At 44.6% G+C, this 23,218-nt stretch overlaps 1 protein-coding gene across 2 annotated transcripts in view; it reads left to right on the top strand.

Annotated features, from left to right (window-relative positions):
- apbb1ip (amyloid beta (A4) precursor protein-binding, family B, member 1 interacting protein) overlaps positions 1-23,218 on the top strand; it is a 172,775-nt gene that overhangs the window by 129,345 nt on the left and 20,212 nt on the right. For both annotated transcript variants that reach the window (XM_078538048.1, XM_078538054.1), the window contains exon 8: positions 17,017-17,088. In XM_078538048.1, the coding sequence (XP_078394174.1) occupies positions 17,017-17,088 (72 nt within the window). The remainder of the gene's footprint in view (positions 1-17,016; positions 17,089-23,218) is intronic.

Genomic DNA, 23,218 nt, shown 5'->3' with positions numbered 1-23,218 from the left:
CCATCGAGTTTGCACCGGTCAAACAAGTACCTAACTATTCTAATCCCATTTTCCAGGACTAGGCCCATAGCCTTGTATGCCATGGCATCACAAGTGCACATCCAAATACTTCTTAAATGTTATGAGGGTTTCCGCCTCTACCACCCTTTCAGGCAGTGAGTTCCAGATTCCCACCACCCTCTGGGTGAAAAAATTCTTCCTCACATCCCCTCTAAACCTCCTGCTCCTTACCTTAAATCTATGCCCCCTGGTTATCGATCCCTCCACCAAGGGGAAAAGTTCCTTCCTGTCTACCCTATCTATGCCCCTCATAATTTTATAAACCTCAATCATATCCCCCCTCAATCTCCTCTGCCCCAGAGAAAATAACCCCAATCTATCCAATCTCTCCTCATAACTAAAACTCCCCAGCCCAGGCAACATCCTGGTCAATCTCCTCTGCACTCTCTCATCTTTCCTATAATGTGGATTCCAGAACTGCAATACTCTAGCTGTGGCCGCAGAGTTGCTTCCTCTCTGGGGTCTCTTCTAATTTTCTGTCCATAGCTATTTATCTTGCATTTACCACTTTAAATGTATTGCTGCTTTAAAAGCAGTCACCATTTTTTTCTCAGGCTGCCTCTGGAACTGAAGCTTTTCTGTGCTGTTTGCTGGGCTCTTTGAGCTTTGGCTGGATCCCTGAAATCGTGGGCTTTCTTCTCTTTTAACTCTGTAAAACTTTGTTTCTGTTCGGAAAAAAGCACAGCAGCAATTTCTTCTTCATTTTTTGGGTGGTACTGCAGGGTTTTTTTCTTTTTTTTAACTCTGCAGGTTCTATTGATGTTGGACGTCCTGAACTCTGAGAGACCCAGCGACTTCGTGGTCCAATCGGGGCTTTTTTTTTGTTTAAATTTAAAACTGCAGCACTACTTTCTGCTCTGATTTCCCCTTTCTTTTTTACTTGCAAGCTGTGTGCCAGCTTCTCTGACCTACTGAGCCTGCAGGGCTGCTGTCCATTTTACAATTTAAGTACAGATTCTCTTTTTTTTAATGTTTGCTCACCCGCCTTGTGGATTCTTACTTAGGGGGTCTTGCAATTTTGGTATTATTTTTTAAATGTCCGGCGTGCTCCAGGAGATTTTTCAGCCATTTGGTTCGGGCCCGTTTTTTCTTTAACTTAAAGCGACAGCATACCTGGTGAGTGTATCTTTCTTTGTTTTTAATTATCTTAAACACTCACAATCACCGGGCAAGGTACAGCACCAAATCTGATTTATCCTCATCGCCAGTTTGTTAGAGCTGATCTTCAGACAACTTTTCTTAGTGGAAACATTGAACTTTATTTACAAGACATCAGCAGCAGCTACACGTGTGCATCAAACTCTACAACTAAAGAAGAAGTCTTCTGTAGAGGTTCCCCATGCTGCTAACACATTAGTTTGCACAGATCATGTGATCTTACAACACAGGGTTATTCTTAAAGCTACAGTCCAATGTTTCCCAAAACTATAATTACTACAAATATCCTTTCTCCCTTTCATTTCAATCCCATTATTCTCACAGCCCTTTGAGACTCAAACCCTTCCAAATATTAAGATCTCTCATGTTTCCATCTTGTCTTTGCTTTTGAGTCAATAAAAATATAATATCCCCACTACTATTTACCTATGCCCTCCTGCAAGATGCAAAAATTCTCTTGTCACCACTGAATCCCCTTTGAAATTCAACAACCTCTCAACTTATCCAAAAAATTCAAATGTTAGATTTAACCTATTTATTTGTACCTCAAGCTTAACACCTTTAACCTTTTCATGTTTCCAAACCGCCCAAACAGCCTGACTCCTATCAAACTCTACCCAGTTTAATTAAATCACACACATACATACAGACACAGACATCCACCCTTATTTATAAAATAGCACAATATTACCTGAAATATTTTTTAAAATAACATCCATTCTCCCAAGGTGTAAAAGTCGGATTGCAGTGAAGGTGGGGGATGGGGTTTAAGTAAGAGGTACATGTTTGCACCACCTGCAGCTTGTAAATTAGATTGGATTGTAGGATAAGCCAATAATGGGATGTGAGGAGGATTAGTTATGGGGATATCCTCATCTTTGATGGTTTTAGTCCTGCCGCTTGCTTTGGCCTCAGTTATGGGTGCTCCAATGATGGAGAGCACCATCTCCTTTATTGAGGTGAAGACATGTTACCATGCCTGCTAATCTGGCCTGTTAGCTGCTGCTACTATCTGTGGTTGTGAGCCACGTTAGCCTGCAAGAGAGTGTGAAGTGTGTCAGTGAGTGTGGTGCGATGTGTTTGAGTGATTAGCCATCATGGATGAGTTGTTAGCTGTGAGATGTGGCTGTGAGGCTTGAATCATTGCAAAATGTATGAGGATGAGGTGAACCCATGACTGTGAAGTATGAATCATGACTGATATTGTTCAGATGTGAGTGAAGGGAATGGTGGTGAATTGAGCAATGTGTGAGGCTAGTGGTTCAGTTGTAAGGATAGATAGATCTGATCTTGTCTATTTGTATGAGGTGATTAAGCTTCTTTTGACACTGCATTCAGGTCCTCAAGGCTACAATATTAGTGTTGCACGTGACAGATATCAGTTCTCGCTGCCTTCACAGTGTCTGTCTGGACGGCCTCCTGGTCTTCTTTAAGTTGAGGACCCCTCTTCTTCAGTTCATCTCCTGCATCAAGGTCTCCATTGCTGTTTTGGAGAATCTTAGAACCCACTCTTCCCCATGCTGTGCCATTTTTGTGTTTTGCCCAGGTCAAACTCATTCGTAGAATGACCTCCAGCACCTTCTCCAGTCAAAATGCACCTCCCCTTTAAGAGGTGCAGGCTAACTTTAAATAGCGCAGGCTGGCTTGAACTTGTGCTAGTCTGTCACGATTTTGTGCCCCCTCTCTGGTGTGAAGCTAATTAGTATCACACTTGGCACTGGCTGCACAGAAATCACTGCAATGAGCATGGGGCACGAGGTTTGTCGTCATGCCTCCTGCATCGGAAACAACAGGCATAAGTTAATCATGCATCAAGATGCCCTGTTTTCTGGCCTTATCCAATTTCACAATCCTAGGCTTCAATTATATCTAGTCAGCATTGTCGAAGTGTCTGATGGTTAAATAGTGAAAGTTTACTTGTATTAATACACATGGGTGAATATATTCATCCGGCACTGAAACTAAAACCTTTCCCTATCTGCCAGTTCTCATGATGCGTTGAAATAACTAACATGATGACTCTGCTGAGTTAGGTTTAGGATCTTCCATGATGTCTCTCTAGTGTTTCTCAGCAACCATATTAACACATCACATTTATGTGTTATGGGGAACACAACATTCCCCATTCCTGAAGGCCGTTTGCAATTTATGGAATTAATACACCTCAATTGCACTCCAAGAGAAAATAACATTCAAATATTTTAATGAAAATGTTTTTAGTGATGAAGAGATAAAATGAAATGAAATGAGAAGAGATAAAATGAAATGAAATAAGAATGACTGATCCTCTAATTAGCCACATCTGATTGCCCTGTCTCACATCGCAGAAGGCCATTGCATCACTGTGCATTGAGTTAGATACAATCCACAGCAGTAAATGCACAGTGAAAGAGTCAGTGACCTTAACCGCATGTATTTGGTTCATAGGTACTAGTTTTGTTTAATGCCCTCTTTATATTAGAGGGTTTCCTCCAATGGTAAGAGCAGCTCCAGATATAATACAGTATTTAACTAGAATTTGAACACTTCTGGAGGAGAGACTTTGCTCCCCATCTTCCACCAAAAGTGCCAGTTGTAGCAAATTTAATTAAACATCATGGCATTTGACATCTGACCATCATTTTGGTCCTGACCTGTTGACGTACCAGTCTGCTTCTACAGGCCAGCAATCCTTCTTTCACATTGCTTGCCTCAACTTATAATCCCCCACCATTTGGAAGGCTTGACCTGATTGGACAAAAAACCATTAATGTGGTTTTGCACTAACTGCATTTGCACAAGATGTGAGAATGGATGTTTTTTTTAAATATTTTGGGGAATATTGAGTTTATCCTGTAAAGAAGGCTGGATACCTGTGTGTGTGTGTGTGTGTGTGTGTGTGTGTGATTTAATAAAGCTGGGCAAGAGTTTCATAGGAGTCAGGTTGTCTGGGGGTTTGGAAACATGAAAAGGATAAAGATGTTAAGTTGAGGCACAAGTAAATAGGTTAGATCTAACTTTTGCACTTTTAGATAAATTGGGTGGTTGTTTGGATATCAAAGGGGAATCAAGGGTAACAAGAAAAATGTTTGCACCTTGCAGGAGTTCATATGTAAACAGGTAGCGGGGATATGATGTTTTATTGACCCCAAAGCAAAGATAAAGTGGAAACATGAAAGATCTCATATTTGGAAGGGCTTGAGTTTTAAAGGGATGTGAGAACAATAGAATGAAGATGAAAGGGAAAAAAAGTATATCAGAGTTACTGTGGGTATCTGATAAGCTGGAGATGGCTGGATAGTTGTTAAGCTAGAGATAGCTGGAGCTTTTTGAGCTGTTGAGAAGTCTTGGGCTGCAGCAAGCAGTTTTATTCTGAGTGAATTCCACTGCAAAGGGGAAGAGGGTAAAAGCCATGTGGTACACCTTTATTGAAACTACAGCAATTTGCCTTGTGTAATATTACTGGATTCCATATTTAAATAACTATAAGGGAGTGTTGCCTGGAAAATGGTTACTTGGGGGTTTGACCAAGCAGAGAGATTTGGGGGAATGTTTTTTAAAACTAACTGTAATTACATAATTGCAATCTTGTGTGCTTAAGTTTTCTTCTTTTTCTTGTTAATAAAGCTTTTACTTTTAATTTTTTTAAATCCAAATGTTTTACTGGATCTCTTACTACTGAGATTGATATGCCTTCTTCTCATTATCAGAATACAATTAAAGGTTGTGTCCCAAAAGCCAAGTTTCCCTCTGAGATTTGGTTTGTACGGCAATTAACATCGGTTGTGGTCATAACACAGGATTTGTGCGGTTGTGGTCATAACACAAGATTTGTGCAGTTAAAGCTCTGATCACGACTTTGGAAAAAGTCACGCATGCGCTCTTCCCCACTTTTCCTTATGTATAATATGAATATTAGATCAGGTGGAGCCAGCCCTTAATGGCTTTGAAATTACATTGCTGATATAGCAAATGAATGCTTAACGTGTTCACCTGACATTCTGCCATCTGTAATTATAGCACAGCCATTCACACATTTCTTTTAAATGGATTAATTCTTCCCCTAAAATTATCAGATAAAGCAATTTCAAATGAGTAAGAGCCACTACAAACTAAGGTTGCCATCTCTGGTTGAATGTATTCTAAGGAGTTTCATCACATGGCCATCCATCTTCACCTACTCGAGCCCAGTGTATTGGTTGCATGACACTGTCATTCTTATGTCACAAGGCCATCCCATGCAACTTGGAAAGCAAACAGGCCCATCACTGCCCAATTGGATGATTTCGGGCTGTCAATCTGTCTTTTTATCCCTGTGTCTCCAATATTTTTGTAATGAATAATTGAAAACGTTCAAAGAGATTCAAAAATTAAACAAGACCCGCTTTTTTGGGGGGTAGGTAGAATGTGGAATTGAGGCCACAGCAGGCTCAATGTGCCAAATGGCCTACTCCTGCTCCTAATTCCCATGTTTGCATGGCAGCATCTGCGGAGAGGAACACAGTTAACGTTTCGAGTCCGTGTGACTCTTCAACAGAACTAAGTAAAAATAGAAAAGAGGTGAAATATAAGCTGGTTTAAGGAGGGGGAGGGTAGAGCTGGATAGAGGGCCAGTGATAGGTGGAGATAGCCAAAAGATGTCATAGACAAAAGGTCAAAGAGGTGTTGAAAGTGCTGATATTATCTAAGGAATGTGCTAATTAAGAGTAGAAAGCAGGACAAGCAAGGTACAGATAGCCCTAGTGGGGGTGGGGTGGGGTGAAGGAATCGAAATAGGCTAAAAGGTAGAGATAAAACAATGGATGGAAATACATTTAAAAATAATGGAAATAGGTGGGAAAAGAAAAATCTATATAAATTATTGGGAAAAAAAGGGGGGGTTCAGAAAGGGGGTGGGGATGGAGGAGAGAGCTCATGATCTGAAATTGTTGAACTCAATATTCAGTCCGGAAGGCTGTAAAGTGCCTAGTTGGAAGATGAGGTGCTGTTCCTCCAGTTTGCGTTGAGCTTCACTGGAACATTGCAGCAGGCCAAGGACAGACATGTGGGCCTGAGAGCAGGGTGGAGAGTTGAAATGGCAAGCGACAGGGAGGTCTGGTCATGCTTGCGGACAGACCGAAGGTGTTCTGCAAAGCGATCCCCCAGTCTGCGTTTGGTCTCTCCAATGTAGAGGAAACCGCATTGGGAGCAACGAATGCAGTAGACTAAATTGAGGGAAGTGCAAGTGAAATGCTGCTTCACTTGAAAGGAGTGTTTGGGCCCTTGGACGGTGAGGAGAGGGGAAGTAAAGGGGCAGGTGTTGCACCTTCTGCAGTTGCATGGGAAGGTGCCGTGGGGGGAGGTTGAAGTGTAGGGGGTGATGGAGGAGTGAACCAGGGTGTCCTGGAGGGAACGATTCCTGCGGAATGCCACCAGGGGGGGTGAAGGGAAGATGTGTTTGGCGGTGGCATCATGCTGGAGTTGGCGGAAATGGCGGAGGATGATCCTTTGAATGCAGAGGCTGCTGGGATGATAAGTGGTTCTGGGAGGGAGAGGAAGGTGTGAGGGCGGATGCGCGGGAGATGAGCCGGACACGGTTGAGGGCCCTGTCAACCACCGTGGGTGGAAAACCTCAGTTAAGGAAGAAGGAAGACATGTCAGAGGAACTGTTTTTGAAAGTGGCATCATCAGAACAGATGCGACGGAGGCGAAGGAACTGAGAAAATGGGATGGAGTCCTTATAGGAAGCGGGGTGTGAGGAGCTGTAGTCGAGGCAGCTGTGTAATGGATGTTGGTGGGCAGTCTATCACCAGAAATTGAGACAGAGGTCAAGGAAGGGAAGGGAAGTGCCAGAGATAGACCATGTGAAAATGATGGAGGGGTGGAAATTGGAAGCAAAATTAATAAATTTTTCCAGGTCCCAACGAGAGCACGAAGCAGCACCAAAGCAGTCATCGATGTACCGGAGAAAGAGTTGTGGGAGGGGGCCAGAGTAGGACTGGAACAAGGAATGCTCCACATACCCCATAAAGATACAGGCATAACTGGGGCCCATGCGAGTACCCATAGCCACACTTTTTATTTGAAGGCAGTGAGACGAATTTAAGGAGAAATTGTTCAGTGTGAGAACAAGTTCAGCCAGACGGAAGAGAGTAGTGGTGGATGGGGATTGTTCGGGCCTCTGTTCGAGGAAGAAGCAGAGAGCCATCAGACCATCGCGGTGGGGGATGGAGGTGTAGAGGGATTGGACGTCCATGGTGAAGAGGAGGTGGTTGGGGCCAGGGAACTGGAAATTGTTGATATGATGTAGGGTGTCAGAGGAATCACGGATATAGTTGGGAAGGAACTGGACAAGGGGAGAGAGAATGGAGTCAAGATAGCAAGAAATGAGTTCCGTGGGGCAGGAACAGGCTGACACGATCAGTCTGCCGGGACAGTCCTGTTTGTGGATTTTGGGGAGGAGGTAGAAGCGTGCTATCCGAGGTTGGGAGACTATGAGGTTGGAAGCTGTGGAAGGAAGATCTCCAGAGGAGATGAGGTCAGTAACAGCCCTGGAAACAATAGCTTTATGTTCAGTGGTGGGGTCATGGTCCAGGGGGAGGTAGGAGGAAGTGTCTGCGAGTGACGCTCAGCCTCTGCGAGGTAGAGGTCAGAGCGCCAGACAACAACAGCACCACCCTTGTCAGTGGGTTTGATGACAATGTCAGGGTTGGACCTGAGAGAACGGAGTGCAGCAAGTTTAGAGAGAGATAGGTTAGAGTGGGTGAGAGGAGCAGAGAAATTGAGACGACTGATGTCACGCCGACAGTTCTCAATGAAAAGATCAAGAGAAGGTAAGAATCCAGAGGGAGGGGTCCAGGTGGAGGGAGAATATTGGAGGTGGGTAAAAGGATCCGTTGAACGGGGAGAGGACTCCTGCCCAAAGAAGTGAGCATGGAGACAAAGGCGACGGAAGAGTTCAGCATCATGCCGAGCCCAAAATTCATTGAGATGAGGGCGTAAGGGTGTGAAACTAAGTCCTTTGCTGAGCACTGAATGTTCAGCATCGGAGAGGGAGTATGGTGAAACTAAGTCCTTTGCTGAGCACTGAACGTTCAGTTATATAGATTTTTCTTTTCCCACCTATTTCCATTATTTTTAAATGTATTTCCATCCATTGTTTTATCTCTACCTTTTAGCCTATTTCGATTCCTTCACCCCACCCCACCCCCACTAGGGCTATCTGTACCTTGCTTGTCCTGCTTTCTACCCTTAATTAGCGCATTCCTTAGATAATATCAGCACCTTCAACACCTCTTTGACCTTTTGTCTATGACATCTTTTGGCTATCTCCACCTGTCACTGGCCCTCTATCTAGCTCTACCCTCCGCCCCCAACCCCCCACCCCTTAAACCAGCTTATATTCCACCTCTTTTCTATTTTTACTTAGAAGAGTCACACGGACTCGAAACGTTAACTGTGTTCCTCTCCGCAGATGCTGGCAGACCTGCTGAGTTTTTCCAGGTATTTTTATTTTTGTTTTGGATTTCCAGCATCTGCAGTTTTTTTGCTTTTATCCTATGTTTGTATGTTGTAATGCCCCTATGAATTTTCTTCATGATCCTTCACAACAGTATCCATGATCCTTTGTCTAATTTTAGACTGAGTATCTGTAATAGATCTCAGTGGACTCATTCTGGTATTCAGTCTAGAATTGCAATTAGACCTTTTGAAAATATCTGTTGAAAAGCATTTCAACAATCTTACATTTCAATATCTGACATCCTTTAGGCTGAGTTTCCAAAAAAAATTCTGCCAGCCATTACAACATTTCCTATTTCCAGTGGATAAGCACAATTTAGACAGGAGATGCGGCTACGGTTACTGCACATACAGACAGCGACTCAACCCACACCATGTTGCTTTTGCATTACTGTCTCCCGTTTACCTTGTAACTCAGTCATCGCTCTCAGCAAAAGCCCTGCATAAACAACTGAAAGGTACTTACCAGATGTACTGTGGGGGATGGGCTAGCATCTTCCTCAATTATTCCCACTTCTTTTCTCTTTAATGCTAACTCTTGGTTTCCATTTGCAGTGCACATGTGGTTTCATTGGGCAGGATTTCTATGAGTTTCAATTCTCCTTCACAAACTTGCATTTTTGAATTCTATTTCAGGATTACAGTGCGTCATGTCAAACCCATACCTGTCCTCACCCAACATACGGACACTTTCCTGAAGATAAATAAGGAGTGGTAATGGTGGAAGAGCTTTCCCTTCTTTAGCACAGGACACTGAGGCAAATTAAAAAGCCCTATCATCATTTGCCTGAGATTATTTATCACAGAATAAGGCAGGGATTGAGTCTGGTAACATTTTAATCTTTACAGGTCTGGACATCACGTTTTTCAGTTGCTGTTTAAGAACCTTCACACATGCAGTAATTTCTAATAATCATAGGAATCATAGGTATCATAGGAACAGGAGAAGGCCATTCAGCCAGTCGAGTCTGCTCCACTATTCAATACGATCATGAGTGATCGAACATTTCAATGCCTTTTACCCATTGTCATGAAAGTGTAATAATTCTCATAATATTATTGTGATTTATTGCAAAAGTAGGTTAATAGTGGGGTTTGGATAGTTTCTTTGCGTGTGTGTTTAATTGAATTGGAGGCAGCTGGTCTGGAGGGTTTGATTCATCAAAAGAAGCTAGGTTTGAAATGCTAAATACATAAACATGGCTGAAGCCTTAGGATGTAAGGTGAGGAGAAGTTGCATTTTTTGATAAGTCAGAGCAGCTTGAATTTCAAAGAGATGATAAGATGTTTACACCTAGCCAGAGAAGTTAGGCCAAGCTCTGTGTTTATTTTTCCCAAAGGACACTGATAATATTAGCACTGTGAAAATATTTATATTATGAGAAAGGTAAAGTTCCAAAGACATATAGGGGAGGATCTTCCAGTAAGCGAGCTGGGCCGGGGCCCGCTCGCCGACGCGTAAAATGACGCAGGAGGAAATCGGGTGGAACTACCAACGTTATCCCATGTCATTTCCATTTTCAGGTCAGCAGGGGTGCAGCCGAGTCAGCTGCGCGCCTGTCGACCTGTCAACGGCCTATTGAGGCTATTTAAAAAGTAATTAACCTCATTGATGGACCTACGCGTCCAACCTTAGGGTGCGCGGGCAGGCCGGGAGCCCTAGCGGGCTTAAGAAAAAGCATGAAACCTCAAACACGGATGGGATGAGGTTTCATGAGGGTTTTTAAATATTTAATAAAGGTTTCAGTAAAAGTAAAGGACATGTCCCAACTCATGTGACAGTGTCACATGTGGGGGACATGTCAGGGAAATGTTGTTATCAGTTACTTACCATTTTTAAATTTGGAGCCAATCTCCCTGAGGCAGCACTTAGCCCCAGGGAAATCAGTGCGGTCTATCGTGTGCATGTGCAAAAGAGTGCACTCTTGGCTGAGGGAATTCCCCCCCCCCGCCCGCACAGGGAGCGCATAGCACTTCCTGGCAGATGCTATGCTGGACGGGCCTTAATTGCCCCACCCACATAAAATAGCGGCGCACCCCCCAATCGGGAGCACCAATCGGAGGTGCGCCTGCCCACGCCCGCTCCTGTACTTCCCCCCCCAACGGGGGGAAAATTTTCCCCATGGGAACAATGGTATTCATATTAAAATGGAGAAACGTTATAAAGGAGAATGAGGCTATGTGTCAGGGAGCGCATTATAAGATCCAACAAAAGTGTGAGGAGCCTCCAGTATTTGTGCATCAAGTTTGCTGTTTACAGAAACTGAAGCTGGGAAAAGCCACTTTGAATTCTACTGTCCAGGGTATTGTGTTGACTTGTCTCGATCTGTTTCAAATCTATTTTTTTTATTGTTGCCTTAATGGGGGTGTAACTGGAAGCCAGATTAATTAAGAGTTTTAGGAGTTATTATAGTAGTACTTTGTAGACCTATGTATGTGCTTACAATCTTTTCTTTTGTTAATCAAATGTTTAATTAACTTTCTGTAAAAACCTCTGAAGGCTTGGCGGGCTTATTACTTCTGAATTCAGGGCATGCATCTCAAAATAAATAAAAGTTGCACAAAAGTTGTGAAAGTCTGATCAAGTTTCCCCTCATGGATTTGATCCATCTGGCACACATGATCTGTCACGTCATAACACCCCCATTATCCCCATAACCCTTTACGTTATTGTTAATCAGAAATCTGTCAATCTCTACCTTAAACTTTCTCAATGACTAAGGTTCCACAGCCAGGGTAGAGAATTCCAAAGATTCACAACCCTCTGAGTAAAGAAATTTCTCGTCATCTCAGTCCTAAGTGGCTTCCCCATATTTTGAAATTGCAGTTAGAGTTAGTGCATTGAAAGCTGAATTTACAGTTAAAGTCACACCACCTGGGATTGATGATTCTCAACTCTTGGTCAATGTTCTCCAAAATCTGAGCTGTAGAAGTATATTCTTGGTTGTGTCTACATTTTAAACTTGTATATTAGTAATATCATGGTGGGAAAACTAAACACCACCACCATGCCCATTTATCAGGTGTAAAACAAGGGAAATCAAACAATAATTTTGCGGAGCTGAGTCCCACACTCAGATGTCACCTGAAGTGCATCAATGTTATCTTGGCTCAGGGGGGTGTATAGGCATCTGTGGCAGCTCTTGAAACTGGCATTAAGCCTTTTCCATAGGCTAATGAGAAGCCAATACATGTTTCATGGTGCTAATCCAAAATTTGGCAGGACTAAGTTGAACATACTCTAATTTTTTTGGATTCTTCTATGACCTAACCAGTGGGAGACCGCCAACACAGGGAAATTCATGTGCAGCCAGAAGGAGCACTCCTCCTCCTGGACCCACAGCTATGGCTGCTACCAGCCCACATTTATCCCTTTTACGTTATCCTTCCCCCTTTCCTCCCACAGATATAACTAAGAGCTGCTGTTGACATTACATTCAGTCCAAATTTGGTGTCCTGGAAGCTGGCATCCTCCATCAGGATGTCTGATTGGAGACCGCAGCTTGCCTGAATTATGTCGCTGAAATCTGAAGCCAAATTTTGGACAAGCTCCAGTTTATAGTGTGCTGACCATTTCATGCACAAAAGCAGGATTAAGTATATTTCTACCATTTCCCTCCCCTATTCCTCGATACTTTTGTTCCAATATAAAGTATTGTGATTGGTAGTTCTAGATCTAGTAAAAGGAAGGATTGAAAGACTTGCATTCATCTAGCATCTTTCACAACCTCATGACATCACAAAGTACAATTAGGTTATATTGAATTGTAGCCACTGTTGTACTGTGATATAGCCAAGAAAAGAATCGGCAGGTAGAAAAATTATTAAGCCACAGTGTTATTACAGATGGAATGCTGGAGTGCTGGTGCACTACTTATATTACATTGAATTGGTTACAAATACACATTATCAGTCACTGTATTTAATCCTTTTCACCACTTTATTGCACAAAGATTTATTGTGTGATTTTGATACTTCATTGAGAGGTGTTTATAATTTCTAAGGCTGCATGAATTAGATGCATTAAGATATTTTTCATGTTGATGTATTTGTAAACAATAAAAATGCATCTAACTGTCCTTATGCAAACCTTCCAGTGTTATCTGATGTTCTGATGATGTGAAGTATTTCAGAGAGGCATCTGTACTACATGTAAATACTTTTATTTGTTACAGGTGCAATTATGCGCAGCAATACTTTTACTGCTTAATATAGGATTTTTCCATCAGTTGGCTATACAGGGGCACCAACTGCATGAATAATTAATTGGTCATCCTCTTTCAGTTTGTTTGAAAACATAGAATATAATGAAGCAAATCACACTGAATGCAAATCACCATTGTCAGTAAATGAGATGTCACCATATGAGGTTCTTCTGCCTTTGCCCAAGCCAAAAAAAATCAAATATTAACTGTCAGTGAGAATGTTCCATTAAAGGAAGCCTTTGGGTAGAGCAATATTGCGCTAGAAGTCACTGACTAGCGACAGATGTGACTATGGAGAGGACGCATCAGCCAATGCACCAATTTTAGTAGAAAACATATAATGCACACTCACACAACAGGAAAATCTACTTTACATAATGCATGATGTCATCGGGATCCCACAGCAATTTTAACTAGACTGGTTGAGTGAAAAGCCATGGTGCCTTACTGCCAGGTGAAGGCAATAGGGAAGAGGGGCCCGAATTTTGCCAAAAGGAAACATTGTTTTACTTTCCATCTGGAGCCAAGAAGCCAGCAGACATGTTTACCTGGGCCCTACAAGGAAAACTTTGGCTTCCTATTCTGCAGTCCCGCTCCTTCTTCCTAATCCCAGGATCCACATGAAATAATGTTGGCAGATGACCTGGTCACTCACCTGCTGTTGGCTCATGACCTGTGGACCACAAGCTTTTAAGAATCTAGGAACAAGAGTAACCTATTCACCCACTCAAGCCTGTTCTGCCACTCAATGAGATTATGGCTGATCTGCATGTTAGCTCCATCTATCCACTTTGGTTCCATATCTTTTTATCTCCTTGTTTAACAAAAATCTATTGATCTTAGATTTAAAATTATTAATTGAGCCAGCATGTATCATTTATTGTGGGAGAGAGTTCCACACTTCCATCACCTTTTCCTCAAAAATATTCCCTAACTGCTGTCTGAAATGGTTTTGCTCTGATGTTTTATCCCATTGTCCTTGAACCCCCTCCATTACACCAGTGATAAAGTATCCCTATCCACCCTACCCTTTCAAATTCTTAGAAGCCTCAGGTATTGATTTTTTTAAAAATTCATTCATGGGATGTGGGCTCCGCTGGCTGGGCCAGCATTTATTGCCCATTCCTAATTGCCCCAGAGAAGGTGGTGGTGAGCTGCCTCCTTGAACCGCTGCAGTCCATGTGGTGTAGGTACACCCACAGTGCTGTCAGGGAGGGAGTTCCAGGATTTTGACCCAGTGACATTGAAGGAATGGTGATATATTTCCAAGTCAGGTTGGTGAATGACTTGGAGGGGAACTTCCAGGTGGTGGTGTTCCCATCTATCTGCTGCCCCTGTCATTCTAGATGGTAGTGGTCGTGGGTTTGGAAGGTGCTGTCTAAGGAGCCTTGGTGAATTCCTGCAGTGCATCTTGTGGATGGTACACACTGCTGCTACTGTACGTCGGTGGTGGAGGTAGTGAATGTTTGTGGATGTGGTGCTATTCAAGTGGGCCGCTTTGTCCTGGATGGTGTCAAGCTTCTTGAGTGTTGTGGGAGCTGCACTCATCCAGGCAAGTGTGGAGTATTCCATCACACTCCTGACCTTGGGGAGTCAGGAGGTGAGTTACTCGTCGCAGGATTCCTAGCCTCTGACCTGCTCTTGGTAACCATAGTATTTATATGACTAGTCAAGTTCATTTTCTGGTCAATGGTAATCCCCAGGATGTTGATAGTGGGGGAGTTCAGTGATGGTAATGTCATTGAACGTCAAGGAGCAATGGTTCGTTTCCCTCTTGTTGGAGATGATCGTTGCCTGGAACTTGTGTGGCATGAATGTTACTTTCCACTTGTCAGCCCAAGCCTGGATATTGTCCAGGTCTTGCTGCATTTGGACATGGACTGCTTCAGTATCTGAGGAGTAGCGAATGGTGCTGGACATTGTGCAATCATCAGCGAACATCCCCACTTCAGGCCTTATGATGGAAAGAAGGTCATTGATGAAGCAGCTGAACGTGGTTAGGCTGAGGACACTACCCTGAGGAACTCCTGCAGTAATATCCTGGAGCTGAGATGACTGACTTCCAACAACCACAACCATCTTCCTTTGTGCTAGGTATGACTCCAACCAGCGGAGAGTTTTCCCCCTGATTCACATTGACTCCAGTTTTGCTAGGGCTCCTTGATGCCACACTCGGTCAAATGCTGCCTTGATGTCTCTCACTCTCACTCTCACCTCACCTCGGGAGTTCAGCTCTTATGTCCATGTTTGATCCAAGGCTGTAATGATTCATAATGATTATCCACATTTTCCTGCGCAGAGTGATTCCTTGTACCAATGATGGTTAGGTAAGAATTTCCTAGAACTCCTTTGTAAATTGGCCTTTTTCCTTTTTTTTTTGGCTCTCAGGGAATTGTGTAACTGGTCAGGGGAACGTAGGAGGTTGAGTCAAAGATAAATTTAGACTGCACCATTTCTACATATAGCACAGTTGGTCTTTCCCTGTCACTTTTTGTATGTTGCTATGTTCATCAGTGTAAATGATCTCAGGCTTTTAACTTCTTCCAGTAGCTCTGATGTATTAAACTAGGTATCAGTTTGATAGCCGTTTTCTGCACTGTTTCCAATACCTGGATATCCATGCTGTTATACAGTGACTGGAATTGAATGCAGGATTCCAGGTGTAGCCATATCAATGTTCTGTGTAGACTCTTCATCACAAAGTGCTATCAAATACTGTGGTTGATTTCAGCAAACTATCCAACAAAACCTCCAGATCCCTCACTTGTATAGTGTCCTGCAGCTGAAAGCTATTCAGTTTGCATTCACACTCTTTGTTTCATTTCCCTAGTTTTATTATCTCATGTTATCAACTATTTTGCTTACTTGTTTTTTGTAGCTTGAACGCTCTCCCCTTTCCCTCTGGCACCTCCATCCCCCATGCCAACACTGCCACCAATTTGCCATCTGAAAATCCATGTAGTTTTATTTCCGTACTGAGTTCCAAATCATGTATACTTATTGTAAACAACTGGTTCCAGAGAATGACTTGTAACCGTAGAACTGTACCTCAGCAAGGACTCAATGCTGCCAGCATAGGAGGTGAGGAGAGAAAGTAACAGTGAGCAGGTAAAAATTTCTTTAAAAAAAGCCGCTCCATGAATTTGTTGACATTGGAAAAAATGGAAAACTACCAACATTGATAATCAGTGCCACAGTCACTTAATATTCACAGAATCACAGAATCATACAGTGCAGAAGAGGCCCTTCGGCCCATCGAGTCTGCACCGACACGTGAGAAACACCTGACCTACCTACCTAATCCCATTTACCAGCACTTGGCCCATAGCCTTGAATGTTATAACATGCCAAGTGCTCATCCAGGTACTTTTTAAAGGATGTGAGGCAACCCACCTCCACCACCCTCCCAGGCAGTGCATTCCAGACCATCACCACCCTCTGGGTAAAAAAGTTTTTCCTCACATCCCCCCTAAACCTCCTGCCCCTCACCTTGAACTTATGTGCCCTTGTGACTGACCCTTCAATTAAGGGGAACAGCTGCTCCCTATCCACCCTGTCCATGCCCCTCATAATCTTGTGCACCTCGATCAGGTCGCCCCTCAGTCTTCTCTGCTCCAACGAAAACACCCCAGGTCTATCCAACCTCTCTTCATAACTTAAATGTTTCATCCCGGGCAACATCCTGGTGAATCTCCTCTGCACCCCCTCCAGTGCAATCACATCCTTCCTATAATGTGGTGACCAGAACTGCACACAGTACTCCAGCTGTGGCCTCACCAAGGTTCTATACAACTCCAACATGACCTCCCTACTTTTATAATCTATGCCTCGACTGATAAAGGCAAGTGTTCCATATGCCTTTTTCACCATCCCACTAACATGCTCCTCCCCTTGAAGAAGAGTCATACAGACTCAAAACATTAACTCTGTCTTTCTCTCCACAGATGCTGCTCAGTTTTTCCAGCATTTTTTGTTTTTGTTTCAGATTTCCAGCATCCGCATTATTTTGCCTTCGCTTAATATTCATAATGTATTTGTTGGGTCTTATTGTGAAAATATATTACATTCTGTCACATTTCAGATATATAACTTTCCTTTTGGTTTTTTTGTCCAGAATTTCTACATTGCAAAGAAAAAAACAGAAGGGAAGGATATGAAAGAGAAAAACAAAGAGGCTTTACTGGAGGTAAGTAAATACTTCAAACACTTTATAACAATCCACTATTTTATTTGGTGCATATCAAATTATATCACAGGTCATCATACTAAGAATTTACATCAGTGAGGGAAACAAATACTAATTGTTAATATGAAACCCAAACACAATGTTTCTAAAATTGAAACCAGATCTTGAGGGAGACCCGTAACTCCTTAAAAAGAAAATCGAACTCCCAATTATTAACTGAAAGAATTATGCCTCAAGTTTCATGTTTGAAATAAAAATCTTTACTGTACAACAGTTAAACAAAGCAAGTACTACAGACTTAACACTATGGGCTGTAACTTCCTCGGAGTGGCAATCAGTGGATTGCCACTCCATGCCCAATTACCTACGTGGATTTTCTTCCATGCCTGTCTCGCCTAACCTTCTGACTTAGGCTGGATGAGATCCAGGCAGTGCAGCTCATCTCTGAGGCCCAGCATCAAAGTCCAGTTCCATCAAATTGAAGGAGGACATGCCCCTTTTTTATGGCACTAGCTGCTGTTAACCAGGTAAGTTAAAGGTCCCATTGAAATTGACAGGGAGAAGGTAACTGTCTAAGGTAAGTGGATGGGATGTAGGGGGTGGGGAGGATCGGAGGTCGTAGGTTGGGTGTGGGGGAAGGAGGGGGTGGTGGAGGTCGGGGGTGGAGGAGTCGGAAGTCGAGGGAGTGGGGGAGGTCGGACCTCAGGGGGTGTCGACTGGGTTGGAAGTCAGGAGGGTTTTGGGGGCTTGGAGATTGGGGGTGCTGAGAGGTGGGTCGGGGGTGTGGGTTGGTTCTGAGACCAGGGCATTGGGGAATACTTCGTAGGTCAGGATTGGTGGGGTTGGGGTGTGGGAGGGTGGGTCGGAGGTCGGGGGTGGGTGAGTCGGGTCAGTGGGGTTTGGGCCTGCGGGGGTGTCAGGTCAGGTCGGGTCGGGACAGGTTGGGATAGGTCGATTCGTGGAGTAGGGGCTTGAGTGTTGGGCCTGCAGGGGGGAAGGAGGTTTCCCATGCAGGCGGGGAAATCAGGGGGTTCAGGGAGTGGGGGTAAAGTCATGGGGGGGTTGGTTAGTCAGGGGGTGGGGGGGGTGCCCTGGGGGGGGGAGGGTCAGGAGAGTGTGCAGGGAGTCCCGTTGGGGGGGTGGGGTGGTCCAGTCTGGGTCTTTAGAATAGTTATCCAGAAGTTAGAAGAGGTTTTAATTCTTCTAACTTTTTCTGAGTAACTACTGATGTAACCCTGTCAGAACCGTCCGAAGTTTGTGATTTAAGTTACATTTTTGGATGGCTCCTAGCACAGGGCAGTTGCCCAGAGGATGTTTGCGCTTCTGTAATTGCCATGAAGTTCCAAGAGGGATTCCCGAGCGCAGCTTTGGGGTATCTCCCCAATCCGGTGATGGGGGGTTCGCAAGTTACGGCCCTGTATTTTGTAAACGCTTCTTTAAATCCAAAAGTCCCAATGGGACACTCCCCATTCTACTTTTATTTCCATTCAAGAGTTCTTCTATACTTTACAGGGTCTTGAGGGTTCCTTCACTTCTCCTAGGACCAAATCACAGTGTGCCACACCTCTCAGGAATTCACTTTGATTCCCCTCAGTGTTCCTGCTATTCTCTGAGGTATGAGATTTCTTGGTGTCCTAGCATCCAGCTGGGTGACCCTCCAACTCTGTTTAAGTTCCTGAAGATTGTGGACATCCCAGCTCAAGCTGCTTTCTTGCTCAGTGACTCCAAAATCAGAAAACACCCTTATTTCTGATATTGCTTCTGGTTTCCATTGCTTCCAAGCACCAACTGCTGACAGCTTTCACTCTCTGTCTGTTTCCAAGATGTTCCAGCTGCAGATGTAAATTGCCTGTGTTTGTGAGAAAAAACACAGATAAACCCAAATCAAAAGGGTACCTCGCTGCAATCTATCCCACAGCAACGTGGCACCCCTGGGTGGTTCCATATAGATATTCCAACTAGTTAACTTCAATCCCTAAACCCGTCCTTTAACCTGAAAAGTATATGGATGCTTTAAGACTTTCCTTTTTTTAACCAGTTGTTTTCCAAACTTTCTTTGAGCTAGGAAGTAACACGAGTAATTTAAATTCCTTATGAAGACAACTGTAAACATATTGGGTGGATATCTTCATGCCCCCATCAATGCAGACAGTGGGGGAGAATTTGGTGAGAGTTCCAAAAATCGGTTTCACACCGGTGTGAAATTGTTTTTTATTCATTCATGGGATGTGGGCATTGCTGCCTTGGCCAGCATTTATTGCCCATCCCTCATTAAGAGTCAACCACAATTGCTGTGGGTCTGGAGTCACATGTAGGCCAGACCAGGTAAGAATGGCAGATTTATTTCCCTAAAGGACACTAATGAACCAGATGGGTTTTTACGACAATCAGCAATGGTTTCATGGTCGTCATCAGACTTTTAATTACGGATTTTTATTGAATTCAAATTTCTTCACCTGCCATGGTGAGATTCAAACCCAGGTCCCCAGAGCATTACCCTGGGTCTCTGGAATACTGGTCCAGTGACAATACCACTATGCCACTGCCTCCCCTATGGTGAGATCTTCCGCTACTGTCCGCTATGGCGGGTCACGATTCCCACCAGCGGCCAAAGTGAAACCAATTTGCATCCTGCTAATGGGATGCTGAAGAAGGCCCGACCGGAATCGTGCTCCCCAAGTCGATCATCCGCAATGCCAACAGGAAAACACACCAGTCCAGAATATGTCTGGACCAATGTAGTGTGCAAAAGTCAGGACTTACCTTGAGAAGGCCTTGGGCAGCTTGTGGACATCCAAAGACAAGATGGAGGCCACCAGCTACTGGACCCTGGAGCGCATGTGCAGCACAGGTTGGGTGGAGCTTCATCCACGTGTGTCCCCTGCGAAGCACCTTCCAGAAAGTGGGAGTTCTCCACATAGCAAGCTCGCTCAGCCTTCAGGCCTTCTTCCAACGACTTTGCCATGGGATCGGACTTTCTTCCAGGCACTTCGCCCTGGGATCGGATCGTCCAGCTGCAGGTGGAAGGCAGCAGCAGGTACTATTGGGCAATGAGGGTCTGCGGGGGTGGGGGGGCGGTTAAAAGAAGGTGAGGAGAAGAATGAAGAGGTGGTGGGGCGGTTCAGCACTAGCAGGGGGGGGCGTGGGTGGTTGGGGGCACCAGAGAGGGTATTACAGGGGTGTTGCAAGGCGGCAGATGGACAGGGAGGGAGGGTGGGAAGGGCTTTGGTGGGTACTGGGAGGGGCCGGGGGGCGGGGGGGTGGGGTGTTATGTGCAGGTGTGCAGGGGCATGGGGGTGTCGAGGTGTGAAGGGGCATTTGGGGGAGTGTCCAGGTGTGAAGGGGCATTTGGGGGTGTTGTCCAGATGTGAAGAGTTGCCTCAGCGAGATGAAGGGTTTGAAACAAAAAATAAAGAATTGAAAAATGTAATAAAACATGTCCCCTCGTGTGACTCTGTCACATGAGCAGGGACATGTTATTAATTAAATTTTAAAACTTTTATTTTATTTTTACTTGCTTTTGGAAACCTCTTCCCGCCCATGGATCAGGTTTCCAAAAAAAATGCAAAGGCTCCTTGGCCTTTTCGCCTGCCCGCCAACTGTAAGGTTGGACAGGCAGCGAAAAATTTAACTTAATTGATTCTTTAATAGCCTTAACAGGCCTTTTAATGGTTGGCGGGCACGCGTGGGTATTGGCAGCTTGCCCGACATCAACATGTGTCATTTCACGCATGAGCGGGTTGGGCACACGCCCACCCGCTGAGTTAAAAATTCTGCCCATAAAATTCCGACAGGGCTGGGGTGTCTAGAACAATGGGTCACAATCTCAGGATACTGGGTAAGCCATTTTGGACTGAGATGAGGAGAAATGTCTTCACTCAGGCCAATTCCAGAGGCCTACCATCAGACTCGGACCTCGCAGATGCCTCTTCCCCAGCACTCCTCCAAGTGCCAGTGAGCTCAGCTGACCCTGCCTCCTCCTGCTGCAGATTTATGTCCATGCGGTGACCAGTAGAGTGTGAGATCTTCCCTACCCTAGATCTCATACCCACCGAGGTGTGTTTCTGGGCTGGTGGAGGGTGCAAGCGTCTGCTGTGATGCCTGTACAGGTGCACATCTCTCCTCTTGTCCCTTCTCCTGGCTCCTCCCTGGGCTTGGGCTTCTGCTGAGGCCTGACAGGGATTCCTCTGGCTTGGGCCTTGACCTCTTCCTGGTGGTACCTGTAAGTGAGGGAGAAAAGAATGAGTTACAGCATGAGTTGCCTCTAACATGGAGGCACCCTTGGCCCTTAGGTTTCTATCCCATGCATGGATTCCGACTAGGTGGAGGCCCAATCCAGTCTCCCCATCTGCAATTGCCCGGTCTCACAACACACTTGCCAGCTGGGCTGCCTTCTCCTTGAACTCTGCATGAACCTTCAGATGTGGGCGACCCCTTCACATCTTCTCATGTTCTCGCCAGTTGTGCCTCAACTTATCCTGCTGAAAGACAACATCTAAAAAAAGTTATATTCCTAAAACAATATGAATCATGAAATTAGACATTTTTGCAATAGGTTGTCCCTATCTGGAATGCACTGCCTGAAAAGATTGTGAAAGCAGATTCAAAAAGGAATTGGATATGTCAATAGGAACAATTTTCAGGGCTGTTAGGAAAATGATTTTATGATATCATACTGATGACACTACACTACACTGGCATCTTTTCTTTCTTGGCACCATGTCAAAAGGATTTTTTGGCATTCTAGACAGAAGCAACTGTTACCAGATAAAAGAGCTGAACTGCCGAGGTGAGGTGAGAGTGACTGCCCTTGACATCAAGGCCGCATTTGATTGAGTGTGGCATCAAGGAACCCTAGCAAAACTGCAGGTGGGAGCCAGGGGGGAAATCTCTCCGCTGGTTGGAGTCATACCTAACACAGCCTAATGGTTGTAGGGGGTCAGTCATCTCAGCTCCAGGACATCACTGCAGAAATTCTTCAGGGTAGTGTCCTTGGCCCCACCATCCTCAGCTGCTTCGTCAATGACCTTCCTTCCATCATAAGGTCAGAAGTGGGGATGTTCGCTGATGATTGCACAATGTTCAGCACCATTCGCGACTCCTCAGAAGCAGTCCATGTCCAAATGCAGCAACACATGGACAATATCCAGGCTTGGGCTGACAAGTGGCAAGTAACATTCGCGCCACACAAGTACCAGTCAATGACCATCTCCAACAAGAGAGAATCCAACCATCAACCCTTGATGTTCAATGACATTACCATCACTGAATCCCCCACTGTCAACATCCTGGGGGTTACCATTGACCAAAAACTGAACTGGTCTAGCCATATAAATACTGTGGCTACAAAAGCAGGTCAGAGGCTAAGAATCGTGCAACGAGTAACCCACCTCCTGACTCCCCAAAGCCTGTCCACCATCTACAAGGCACAAGTCAGGAGTAAGATGGAATACTCCCCACTTGCCTGGATGAGTGCAGCTCCCACAACATTCAAGAAGCTTGACACCATCCAGGACAAAGCAGCCCGCTTGATTGACATCACATCCACAAACATTCACTCCCTCCACTACCGAAGCACTGTAGCAGCAGTGTGTACCTTCTATAAGACGCACTGCAGGAATTCCCCAAGGCTCCTTCAACAGCACCTTCCAAACCCACGACCACTACCGTACAGAAAGACAAGGGCAGCAGATAGGTGGGAACACCACCACCTGGAAGTTCCCCTACAAGTCACTCACCATCCTGACTTGTAAATATATCACCTTCACTGTCGCTGGGTCAAAATCCTGGAACGCCCTTCCTAACAGCACTGCGGGTGTTCCTACACCACATGGACTGCAGCGGTTCAAGAAGGCAGCTCACCACCACCTTCTCAAGCGCAATTAAGGATGGGCAGTAAATGCTGGCCTAGCCGGTGAAGCCCACATTCTGTGAATGAATAAAAAAAATAGACAACACTAGATTAGGAATATAACGCAATAATAATTGACACAGATGCCCATACCAGTGTTAGAGTCAATGATACCAACAGTGATAGACACATAGGGCTGAATTTTACGGGGCATTGCAGTCCCCGCACCCGCCAGCTAAAAAGTCAGGGGTAGCCCACCCACGATCCCATGACTCTAAC

This window comes from Cetorhinus maximus, chromosome 3 (genome assembly GCF_964194155.1).
Source record: "Cetorhinus maximus chromosome 3, sCetMax3.hap1.1, whole genome shotgun sequence".
Lineage (NCBI taxonomy): Eukaryota > Metazoa > Chordata > Chondrichthyes > Lamniformes > Cetorhinidae > Cetorhinus > Cetorhinus maximus.
Note: the sequence above shows the minus strand (reverse complement) of the source record. Positions and strands in the feature narration are given on the sequence as shown.